We start from the raw sequence: 12,654 nt of genomic DNA on the forward strand, positions 1-12,654 counted from the left end.
AGAAAATTATGTGGATGCTGTGACTGTTTAGAGGGAAAGGAAAACTGCCACCAAGTGTTGTTCTGCAATTAATGCTCATTTCCTGGAGTCCCCAAGTCTAACTAATAATTTTACAAACATGAAGGGGGCAGTGGGAGGGGAAGAAACAGCAGTTTCACAACCTGCTATCAGAACCTGGTACAACATTCCATGTGTGCCATCCCAGGTTTATCCCAGGTAACAGAAGTACCCAGGGCAGAGCTTCGAGGATTATTCCTGCCATGGGGTCTGTGGGAGCTCCCTGCTTGCTGTGGGTGTTGGAAAACTGGACTGAAATATAGAGTTTCATCAGGTTCTAACTGTTATACTGGTGGGGTTTGGTTGTTGGGTTTTTTTAGTAAGACATAAGAATGTGCTAAATTCTTGTTTCATCCAAGGGGTTTGTGGACTGTAACATCAAAAATGAAGCTACAGAGTGATATTTCTTCTGGTTAATTGGAGGAGTATTTGAAGGGAAGATTTCCCTGTCTGAGCCCGTCCTGGGAATGGAAGGAACTTGCTGAGGACCCCCACTAAGCAGTCAGGTACCCCTCACCTGAGGGTACCATGGGGCTTTTTTGGCACTGGGGATGCAGAACCAGGGTGTGAAAGGGGCAGTTTTGGGGGGCAAACCAAACCCCGAGGAGCTGGAGCAGGTGGAGGGGGCGGGGAGCGGCGCCGGGGCGGCTCCCTCCCTTAAATGCCAGGCGGAGCGGGATGCGGGGCTGCGGCTACGGGAGGGAGGAGGGCAGGAGGCAGGATGGCACCGCCGGGGGGCGGCGGGCAGGTGAGGGATGGGGACAGCGATGCGGACAGGGATGGAGAAAGGGACAGAGCTCCCGCAGCGGGGATGCGGCGCTTCACCTGGGAGGAGATCGGGCAGCGGAACGGGCGGGGGCCGGCGCCGCAGGAGCGCTGGCTGGTGATCCACAGGAAGGTGTACGACATCAGCCGCTTCTACCGGAGACACCCGGGAGGGGCCCGGCTCCTCGTCAGCCACGCCGGGCAGGACGCCACGGTGAGCGGAGCGGGGATGCGGAAGCCGGGATGCGCCGGAGGAGGGCGCCCGGGAAAAGTCTTGCGGAGAGGGCTTGGGAACGACCTCAGTGGGAATCGGGGTATGGGACAGAGTCGGGGGAGCGAAGTGTGACCGCTCCGCGCGAGCCTCGCCATCCCCATGCCATGGGAAAGGGCAAATGAGGAGAGGCAGCCCACAGGAACGGGATCGGAAGTGTTGCTCCAGCTAAATCAGAGCAACAGCTGGAGCGAGAGCAGAGGAGCACATGGAGCTGCTCAGAGGACTGGAGCACCTCTGCTAGCTGGGAGTGTTCAGCCTGGGGAAGAGAAGGTTCAAAGAAGAGCTCAGAGCCCCTTCCAGGACCTAAAGGGCTCCGGGAGAACCGGAGAGGGAGTTTGGACAAGGGCCCGGAGGGACAGGACAAAGGAGAATAGCTTTAAACTAAAAAAGCGTTGATTTAAAGTGGATATAAGGAAGAAGGTTTTGCTGATGAAGGTGGTGAAATATTGGCACAGGTCACCCAGACATGCCGCACCCCTGGACACACTCAAGGTCAGGTTGGATGAAGCAATCCGATGTAGTTGAAGATGTCCCTGCTCATTGAAGGGGGGTTGGACTAGAGGAGTTTTAAAGATCCCTTCCAACCCAAACCATTCTGTGATTCTTAAGTCTGGACGACTCCTCTTATCTTGCTTGTGTAGTTGCTGTGAGCTGCAGCAATTTTTTCCATATATAAGGGATATTTGAGGCTCATGGAAACCAAAATAATTTTCAGTCTATCAAGTTTAAATTTCAAATTGTGTATTAGTTGAACTTTGCATTCTGTAATTTCAGCACTCATTTCTCAAGTTACTACTACTAGATTTCTTTCATTTTAGCATGAAAATGCCAGACAATAGATGAACAAGATATTTTGTTTCTGGGATCTGAGCCAGGTTGGTAGGTAGTTGGTTCCATGTCCAAATCATTAAGCCCTCCAGGATCTGAACCACTTTTGTGTCTGTCCATCTTGCATTAGGTCCATTGCTTAATCTTTTGGATATATATTATGAAAAATTAAGAAAAATTATGAAAAATTAAGAAATTATCCTAATTGAACTGGAAGATTTTAACCAAAAGCAGAAACCCATGAAAGGTGGCAGCTCAGGAGAGGATGAGAAGCCCAGAAGGCTCTCACTAAGCAAAGAAACCTGAGGAATTAAAAAATAAGTATAATTAATGCCAACATTTTTGAAAGGGTGACACTGCACACTGAAACTGTGGAGTCCTCTTGGTGCTGCTTTTTTTGTGGTGCTCTCTCACAAAGGATAAAAATGGAAGGATACCTTCCACCAGACCAGGTTGCTTCAACCTGGCCTTGGACACTTCCAGGAATGGAGTGATTCAAAAGGCAATTTTTTTTTTTTTAATAAAATCTGAATTTCTTTTTCTTTGTTGCTGTGCCTTTGCAGGATGCCTTTGTGGCATTCCATGTTGACAAGATGCTGGTGAGCAAGTACTTGAAGCCACTGCAGATTGGGGAGCTGGCACCAGACCAACCCAGTGTTGAGCCCACTAAAAATGTAAGTCTGTCCTCACAAAACAGATCAAAGAAGACTAAAGGGAAATATTCTGAGATTACACCTTGTTCTTCTCTATCAGCAACTCCTGTAGCAATGGGAACCAGGTTCCTCACATTTTCTGGGCTACTACTTAAAAACAATGTGTTAATATGAAATTCCTGAAGATGAATTTTTCTTATCACAGCCACTCTACCTAAATAGCAGAGTTATCACCTCTTATCTCCCTTGCTTTGAGGAAGAGCTAACCAAAAGGAAAAGGAATAGTCTTGGAGAATAAATATTCTCCTTCAGCTGTAGGTGCATTTTACCCTCCCCTGTTAATCCTGGGAAGGGAAAAAGTGAAGACAAATATAAGGAGTAATTTCATGCCAAAACCTACCACAAGGTGGCATGGGAAATTCATCCACACAAAGTACAGCTTCCACTAAACACAACTTCAGCTGAGCCCTCTGCTGCCTGCCAAGGATTTGATGGAAGAAGCACCGAGGAGGATTTGTTTTAGAGATTGGGATGCAGACATTGTGATGGCTCCTCAACAAAAAGCTGTAGCAGAGCAATGATAATGTTTATTAAACCCAGCTCTTGCCTTTTTAGCCAGATCCTTTGTTCTTCCTCCCCCCATTAGAGTGGTTTTTTGGTTATGAAGCTGCAGTGGTGCTCTCTAAAACCAGAGAATTGTAACCCTGATGCTTCCCCCAGGAAATGCTGGTGAAAGACTTCCGGGAATTGCGCGCCACAGTCAAGAGAATGGGACTTCTGGAGCCAAACCAGCTCTTCTTCTTCCTGCTCCTGGCTCACATCCTGCTCCTGGATACAGCTGCTTGGCTCATCCTCTTCTACTTTGGGACATCCTTACTGCCCTTTGTTTTCTCCCTGCTGCTTCTGACCATTTCCCAGGTGAGCAATGAATTCCACAGTGTGGACTTATATCTACTGACACACACACACACATGAGGAGTTTCTCGTCCCTTGCTTCCTCACTTGGCACAGTCTCACTTTATCATAAAAACACAGCCACTATCAAGATACCAAGAAGAAATTCTGCATGTGGGGAGCCACACTAAACTTAGTTTGGGATACTTTCAGCAAGATATATTCTGGGGAAACCTTGGGACTGTCAGGATTCCGCAGTCCCGTTCTGCTGATGACTTGGGAGCAGTGTCTGATATTTCAAGGCAAAGGATGAGTGTGGCACCATCCCCATCTCAATTCCTCTTTTTCTCCCCTCCTAAAGTTTTCTTTCTCCTCCTCCAGGTCCAGGCTTCCTGGTTACAGCATGATTTAGGACACCTCTCAGTATTCAGGAAAACCAAGTGGAACCACTTCCTACACAAGTTTGTGATGTGCCATTTGATTGTGAGTCCCTGGAAAACTTCTGAGGGTTTTCCTGTAAAAACTTGTGTTCTGAAGACTCTGTGGAGCATGTTCAGCACTGGGGGAAGGATTAGGGTCAGGAAGTAAAGTGAATTCTGGCTCTGAAAGTGCTTTTCCTGCTTTGTTCTTCCCTTGAACAGGGGGCCTCTGCCAAGTGGTGGACTCTCCTGCACTCCCAGCACCATGCCAAACCCAACTGCTTCCACAAGGACCCTGACATTGATATGCACCCTTTCCTCTTCACTTTGGGGAAGAAATTCTCTGTGGAGGTCAGTGAGTGGGAAGTCCAAAACTAAGGTGTGATGACACTTTCTGTAAAGAGGTTTATTTCTCCACAGTTCACACTAAGTCCCTTTAAGAATCTCTCTTCTAACAGCTGATATGTTGATGTAAATAAATTAGACATGATGTAAGGGCATTGTATATAGGGTGGAAAATCCACCAGCACATTCATGGTTGGAGAAATCTAATGACCTAGAACAACAACTCAGTAATTAATGATCATTAGATAACTTGTAAACACCAATCAATGTAAGGCATGGCTGCAGTCAGCCAGGAATTATTATTTTAATATTAATGTATGAGGTTCAGTCAGAGGGTGGCTTTGATGCGTCCATGTCTTCTAAGAGAGTTTGCTGCAACAGGAACAGCAGGACTGAGAAACCCAGGGCTGTTCTTGGAGCTCCAGTTGGGCAGAATTTTTTTGACTGTGTAGGATATTCCCAGTTTGTCCTGCTCGGACATTCCAGGAGTGACAACCTAAGAGTGCTGAACCCCTTTTGCTGTAGATCCCATCAGTTCTTGGCATCTTCACAGCAGCTACAGCACTGAAATATTTTTCTCCATGCCACTGTGGAACTGCCATTTAAGTTTAGAGACTTAGGGAAAAAATAAGAGGGAAAAATGAGAGAAAATATGTATTTCTGACCACTAGCATAACTTAGCCTTGATATATCTAATTCTCCACAAAATTAATCATGAAAAAAAGGAACGAGGGTTGTGGGAAGTGTGCAAGAATAGTCCCTCTGGAAAATAAATGGAAAAGAGCAAGTTACCTGTGCAAATTGCTTGGTCTCAACTAATTTTTTTGGGTTTTTTTTTTTTTTTTTCCCCCCCACAGCTTGGGATCAAAAAGAAAAAATACATGCCCTACAACCACCAACACAAATACTTCTTTATCAGTGAGTATCTCTATCCTCCTGCAATTCCTTGTGAGGTATTAAAGGGGCTTGGAGACTCTACTTTTGACCTGGAGAACTTGAGAAAAACAAAAATAATAACAACCAGATTTTTGGAAGATTTGGAGACCTGCCCCATCTTATCCCAGATCTCCCACATCCTCCACAGAGGCTCTGGGTTATGATATCATACCACATCTTTCAGTAGTATCAAAGTCTGTAGGTTTCAGGGTTTTTTTTTTTTTGTTTGGTTTGCTTTGGTTTCTTGGGGTTTTAGAGCACAAGTGAGATGTCCTTTTGGAAGTGTGAGTTTGAGTTCTTCATCCCAAAATCCCTGATAGAAAAGGGATTTCATATTCATCTCTGTTGTTCCCCTGCTTTGCACCAAGGAATAAGGAGCCAGATAAGCTTTGGGCTGTGGAAGCCACTTCTCAAAATAATCATTTGTGGCTGTTCCTCAGTCAAGAGCCCAAGATGAAATCTGAGGTTTTTAAGAACTTCAGATTAATTGTCAGACCCAGAAATGTTTCAAGGCACTAAACCAACATCCTAAAATGGAATGTTCTCCAGATTGAGCAGGAATTCAGGGCCCTTCCCTCTCAGGCTGATGTTATCACTCAGTCCATGATGTCAACAATGATGTATTTTTCTTTCCAGCTCTTCCTCCGCTCCTGTTCCCCACCTACTTCCACTGCCACACATTTTACATTGCCTACACAAAGAAGTACTGGGCGGTGAGTACTGCTACTTGTGTCACCAAAAGGAGGGAGATGGGGACCTTCAGCCTTCCTTCTGAGCAGGGAGCCAGCTCCTGGCTGGGCAAGAATGCTCAGATTCACCTCTTACAGCAAGCTGTGAGAAAGTATCATCAGCTTGTGTTGGGTTGCTCTAGATTATTCCACCCAGAAAAAAAACTGTAAAAGCTGAAAGCAAGTTGTTTTCTTATACCTATACAATGAAGCTTAAAAAAAGAAATAAGCAAATGTAATTTATAAAGATTTGCTTTTCTTGTTGTCTCTGGTTTTGGTAGGACTTGGCCTGGATGCTGACCTTCTACATCAGATTCTTTTATACTTATGGATCTTTATTAGAAACAAAGAGTCTCCTGGCATATTATTTTATATTCAGGTGATGTGTCTTTAGAAGAGTCTTCAGGCCTTTCTCTATGCATTCTTTCCATCTGTACGTGCCTGCCTTTCTCTATGCTTATATTTCCACATTCTCCTTTACCACCTCATTTTTTGCCTACTTTTTAATTCATAAATTGTTTTATTCAATTGCCAGTGCAAGTTTTGTGTTACCGCATTAGCTATGGCAACAAAGAGATTTCACTGAGTGCTGACCAAATTGAGAAATATTTACCTCACGTAACATTCAGTGCTTTGGCTGCTGGATCTGCTGCTGCTTAAAGAGCACATTTAACCAAAACAGCTGAGCCTAGGCTTGCAAATGCCCAGGTATTATCCAGCAGCACTGACTTGAATGGACAGCACACGCTCACCCCTTGGATCATTTCACTGATTCTAATCAGTTTGAGCCTTGGCTACAGATAAAACAAGCTGAACACCAGTCACTGTAAAACAAAACACATGAAATAATCATAAGGAAATATTAAACTTCCAGAGTTTGGAAGTCCTTCCAGGCGTTGGCTTAGCAAGGCTAGCATTCAGCCACATCTTTAAGTCTGGCTTTGCCATTATTTCAATGGCTCCTTGCTGACCTGCTCACTCAGCACTGAATTCTCTCATCTCATTGCACAGGATGCTGGAGAGCAGCTGGTTTGTCTGGGTCTCACAGATGAACCATATCCCAATGGATATCGACTACGACAAGAATTTGGACTGGATGTCTACTCAGGTAGAAAATTTTTCCCTTCTTAAGTATTGTAGCCATACAGGTACAAATTTTAACCATAAGCAAGTCTCCTGTTGCATTAAGGGTGAAATCTGTTGGTGGCTAGGAGGTGAAGGTTAATACTGTGACGGATTCAGTCATGGAAAAGGTAAAGGAGTACAGCAATGACACACTCATGGGCAATTCAAAATGAAATCCAGGTCAAGCTCTGGTTCCTAAACATACTCTTGACTTGTCTCTGACTTTGCTGTCCTCTCTCCTCCTCTAGCTCCTGGCAACCTGCAACGTGGAGCAGTCGCTGTTCAATGACTGGTTCACAGGGCACCTCAACTTCCAGATTGAGCATCAGTGAGTACTCACCCCAAGAGGGAATTTTCTTTCTCCTCCTCCTTTTTTAAAAAATATTTTCCCTTCTCTCTTTTATTTTTTTCCTTCCTCATTCTGTTTTTGCTCTGAATTCTACAAATAGTTGTGGGGCAGCAATGAGTTGGTCTTTAAAACTTGAAACTCTTAAAGAGAATCATGTAATTCAAAAGTTTTACTTGACCCACAGAATGACAAGAGAAAATGTAACAAGGGCAGGATCAATGCAAGAACAGCAATAGAGTCAATCCCAAGTTGTAAGTTTTAAGGGTCAATAGAAACATCCTGGTTAAAGCACCTGTTTTAAGTCTGCCACAGGAGTTTAAAGCCAACTCTGCTGATTTATTAAGCTGTTACTCTATAGAGTGAGATATGCAAGGATGGAGGATGGGCTCATCTCCTCTGTGCTATGGAGAGGGCTACTTCAGGAAAAAGGGAGGGAGGGAAAAGTAGTTTCTTCCATAGATATAATTTGATTTGGAGACAAACTGTGGAAAAGAATAGAGGGGAAAGCAGGAAATTCCTACGAGTTTCTTGTGCTAAAAGCACAGTAGGGGTCAAAAAGAGCTGGGAGCAGCTCTTCTTGCCCCCTCATTGTTAACTGGCTCATTCCTGGAAAGCACTAATGACTAGATTTCCTGTGAAGTTTGCCTGTCTCCTGTTCACAGCCTTTTCCCTACAATGCCACGGCACAACTACTGGAAGGTGGCCCCTCTGGTGAAGTCCCTGTGTGCCAAGCATGGTCTCGAGTACCAGTGCAAGCCTCTGCTCACAGCCTTCGCAGACATCGTGCAGTGAGTAAAAACAAACCCCAGACTGCAGGAGGATGCAGGAGAGACTGGACTCCTAAGAGCAAGAATTGTTTTGCTCTACTTTTACCCTCTTGGGCACATGGTGACTCTTGAGGATGGTGCTGTGCAGGGCTGAGTTGGACTCAATCTTTGTGGGTCTCTCCCAGCTCAGCTTATTGTGGGATTCCGGGAAATGAGCACAGACAAAACCTCATTCCCTTGTCCCAGCAACAGGCCCCTGAGCAGCCTTGTGATGTGTCCTCTCTTTCTCTCCCAGCTCCCTGAAGACCTCTGGAGAGCTCTGGCACGATGCCTACCTGCACAAATAAAGGACAAGGCTTGGTGCTACCATTCACAGCCTGCCAGAGCTGCATTCCCAGCAAGCTGAGGGGCAGGGACTACAAAGGACTCTCTGGCAGAAGAAAGTGAGTAAGGACCGAGGGATAAAATTCCAGTAGAGATGAAACTGCCTGAATTTTTCTTCTGTGTTTTTCTGGGGTTATGGTACAGATATGTTAAGAGTAGGCAGGGCAAGCAGAAGGTGAATTGTTAGGAAAGGGAGGAGCTCTTTGCTGAGTCTGAGCATTTCTGAGCCTGGACATGGGCTCAAGTCAGATCACGGACTAGTGGAGTTGCACACACTTAACTTCATGTCAGAGGCCTCTGATCATGGGTTTTGGGTTTTTTTGTTTTCATAATGTGGAGGGTTTAATGCTTGATACAGCATTTGCTTACTTGAATTTGAAATTGCAAAGGATTTTGGATTAACATGGTGTACCAGCAATGTGCTTAAACTACAATAAATTAGGATAAACTACAAACAACACTTAGACTGTAGCAAGTGCACATACAGTGAATAAAAACATAAATGTGTTTTCATTACTGTTCTCTAGAGCATCATCATTGTCACAAGGCCAAGAAACACATGGGGTTAAAACCAGTTTAAGGCCTCTGCTCTCTTCAAAATTTATCTGGTTTGAGGGGGTTTTTTGTACTTTGTATTGGGCTGAGACACATGCACACTCCACATACACTCCCCACCTATACAAGACTAAGATTACGCTACAGAAAGGTAAGCCAAAAGTAAAATAAATCATCTACAGACATTTGGTCAAATCCAAAAGTTGCTGTTGCAGCTAAACCATGATTAGATCAGATTTTAGCTGTGCCAAGCAGAAGGTGAGTCAGTCTAAGAGGCTGGTCCAGGTACTTTGAATCACCCTTGAGAGGAGAAATTAATTAGTAAGAAGGCCTGTTGTTTGTCTCAGGCGAGTACTACAGTGAGTACACACTCAGACCCTGAAATAAAACACCAGCTTTTGGAAAGGAGACTATAGGAACAACAAAATTCATTTAAATATTAGCAGTTACCACACTTTTTTCAATAATTCAAGGTTAACAAATAGAAAACTCAAGAGGTAAAAAGATACAAAAAAGTCTCTGATGATGTAACAAATGTACTTTGTACTACTTGTGCAATGATTGGCTGAATTACTTAAAAACCTTTAACCCCGCACAGTCAGCCAGAACAAGGAAAAGATTTGCTATTAAACCATTTTTCCTGCCTTGAAAAAAGTGCAATTATGTTTAGAGGTTAACAACACAAAGTACAATGCCTGACCCATGGGAGTAAAAGAAGCAATTCCCAAAAGCTCTGTGGGAGAATTAAGAAATAAAGCAGGAGTCACAGCAGTATCATCTACTCACAAACACATTTCCACTACTTTAAAAAGCCTTTTAAAATTACCTTAAGCAGCCTTTGAAAATTATTTATTGGGTAGATGAAATGCCTGATTTTGAAGATCATAATTTGATTTTTGGACCTTTGACATAATTGGGCTCCTAATTCAGGACCCCTGCAATGCAATTAAAAAAGAAGAGCTGTGAATGTTTCCATTGTTTGAGGACCCAACAGTGCTCCAATGAGGACAGGTGTGCAAGAGGACTGAGCAAGACTGAGATGAAGGGCGGTGGATAAATATGGAATAAAACCTAAGCAATATATGGATCAATGCCAGAGCAAACAGCAGTTGCCAAGTCTGGGTTATGTTTGAGCAATCTCATCAGTATCAGTCTCAGATGAAAGGCTGCCTGCACTCCCTCAGGAAAGTATTGGATAGCTGGATGAGATTTTGCAAAGAAGATATCACTGAGAGGCCCAAAGAAGGAAACACATACAAATCAGTTATATAACCCAACAGAAAAGCATAAACAAACAAACAAACACAACACACACACACACACCCCCCAAGAAAAAAAAAAAAGAACCCATTTCTGTAAAAAAAGTTATGGTACATGAAAACAGAGTGGAAAAAAAACCCCAGCATCAGCAGTAGAGTATCTTCCTTAAATGTGAATGATGAAGAAAATACAAAATATTAACTGGCTTACTCTAAAATACAGCCTTGATTCCTGCAGTTCTGAAGGGCAAAATTTCATTATTTTCTTACACTAGGTATCTTGGAATCAGAGGTTTAGGGAAGACAGTTCCTACTTGAAATAATAGTGAAAGTTTAAATTCAAAGTGAAGTATTTTTCCCATAAAACCTCTGACGAAAAGTACTGAGCAGCTAAAGCACCTCGGACTCTGCACACTCACAATAAGTAAAAAAAAAAAAAAAAAAAAAAAAAAAAATTCTTTATTCCTGGCTTACCAGCTTCCCTCCACAAAGTTGAGAGTGTTGTTGAGACCTTGTAGAGAACACAGGAGCTACAATTACATAGAAATTCTGTATTTTCATTCAATTTGGGGAGTGTTGCAACTGTAACTGAGTCTTTCACCAGTACCTGCCATCACTCTCCTGCTTCAATAAATCTTACAACATGTAAACACAAGGTCAAAGATTGCCAACTGTGGAAAAGAGATTCATACAATAGTTGGGTAAGAAAGTGTATCCACTTCTGTGTCAATCCTGAATCAATAATCACAGGGACAAGGATTTGTTACACTGGGAAAAAAACCCTACCAAACAATTACAAAAAAGTTCCCAATCCTGGTCAAAGTTTAAAAATGGGGAACCTGAGAGAAACAAGCAAAGAATAAATACTGAAATTAACAGACACAGCAAATCTATATAAGGGATTTCTGTGGTTCATCACCTGCTATGAAACAGGAAAGGAAGTTTTCCTTCTGACTTGGTCATTAGAAATTTACAGTATTTGAACTGCTCTGAGTAGCAGGACGTAAAAATATTTAGTGGGATTTTTCCTTTAAAAAAGTAAAACTATCAGTTTATCAAGCTTCAATCTGTGATCTGAGAATAAGGTTCAGCCCAGCTCTTAAGGGCCTGCAGTGCAAGGATACTTCCAGCTGCTCTGGGTTGAAGTTTGACTTTGGGTGGAATTACAGCATGACAAAGTCCAAGCTTCCATCAGACAATTAACCACACAGGCTCTGCTATTTAATCCAGGCTGGAAAAGTGTCATCATCAACAGTCACCTATCAAACACTCCACTTGTTATTTTTACACCACTGCCTCGTTGTTCAGCCTTCATTTGCTTCCCCAGACTGTGTAACAATGCACCACTTCATAGCCTTTGCAAACACACGGCTGGTTTTGGGAATCCTCTTCAGCTTACTGATCCATCCCAGTTGGAATCATCCTGAATGTCACAAACCTGGCAAAACTGCCTTAAATTCATTTACAGTAATCAAAAGAGAGCCTCAGTTATTTTCCCAATTCTGTGCAAAATGACCTTAGGCCACTGCTGAGGTTTAATCTCCAATGTCAGAGTTGTGGTTATGCTCAAGTCCACCTCTGCATGCCATGATGTGTGTCATGACCACACAACTTTGACCCCAAACATCAGCTCAGACTGAGCTCTGCAATACTACCTGGGGAGGGCAAAGGTCAGGCTTTACCCTGCACTGCAGATCTCTGTGAAATTTGTTATCAGCAGGAGATAAGAACACACAACCCACCAGTGGATCAATTCACTTCTGCACTGCTGGGCTGGAGCCCCACACCCCACAGCAATTTGAGCTCACAGTGTAGAGACAGTCACAGAGAGCTCATCTAGTCCAACTCCCTGAAGGGAACAGGGACAGCTTCCACCATCCCAGGCTGCTCAGAGCCTTGTCCAACCTGGCCTTGAACAATTTGAGGGAACAATTTGTGGTACCCATCACCTCTCTTGGAACCCTGAGCTAAGGCCTCATCACCCTCATAAAACATTTTGTGAGAAAATGGTGACTCACCTGCCTGCAAGAATTCATGGATCAGATATACAAACAGCCTTCTTCTGCAAGATGAGCAACAGGTATGGAATATTTGGCAAAACAAAGTGATTGGTTCACTGGAAGCTGAAATTATTGGATACCCAAACACTGCTTAGCAGGCAATTCCCATCAATGAGCTGCACTACAGAAAGGAAATCAGGGCTTTTTCCAACATCTCTGAAGCACTGCAAAGTCTGATCCAAACCTACCTCACCCTTTTTCTCCCTACATAACATTTAGCAATCCCATGAACTTCCTCATCTCCTGGCACAGCTCA

The 12,654-nt window shown here is 43.6% G+C and overlaps 1 protein-coding gene across 1 annotated transcript; it reads left to right on the forward strand.

The window, feature by feature from the left end:
• Positions 1 to 778: 778 nt before the first annotated feature.
• LOC311155255 (acyl-CoA (8-3)-desaturase-like) lies at positions 779 to 8,487 on the forward strand (the record flags this gene model as incomplete). Its single annotated transcript, XM_084208270.1, has 12 exons — positions 779 to 1,036; positions 2,488 to 2,598; positions 3,298 to 3,495; positions 3,853 to 3,954; positions 4,113 to 4,241; positions 5,093 to 5,153; positions 5,808 to 5,884; positions 6,181 to 6,278; positions 6,911 to 7,007; positions 7,273 to 7,352; positions 8,036 to 8,161; positions 8,436 to 8,487. The coding sequence occupies 12 exons, from the start codon at positions 779 to 781 to the stop codon at positions 8,485 to 8,487; spliced, it is 1,389 nt and encodes a 462-aa protein (XP_084064396.1).
• Between the last annotated feature and the right edge of the window lie 4,167 nt (positions 8,488 to 12,654).

Source organism: Fringilla coelebs (assembly GCF_963513975.1).
Source record: "Fringilla coelebs genome assembly, chromosome: 6".
Classification (NCBI taxonomy): domain Eukaryota; kingdom Metazoa; phylum Chordata; class Aves; order Passeriformes; family Fringillidae; genus Fringilla; species Fringilla coelebs.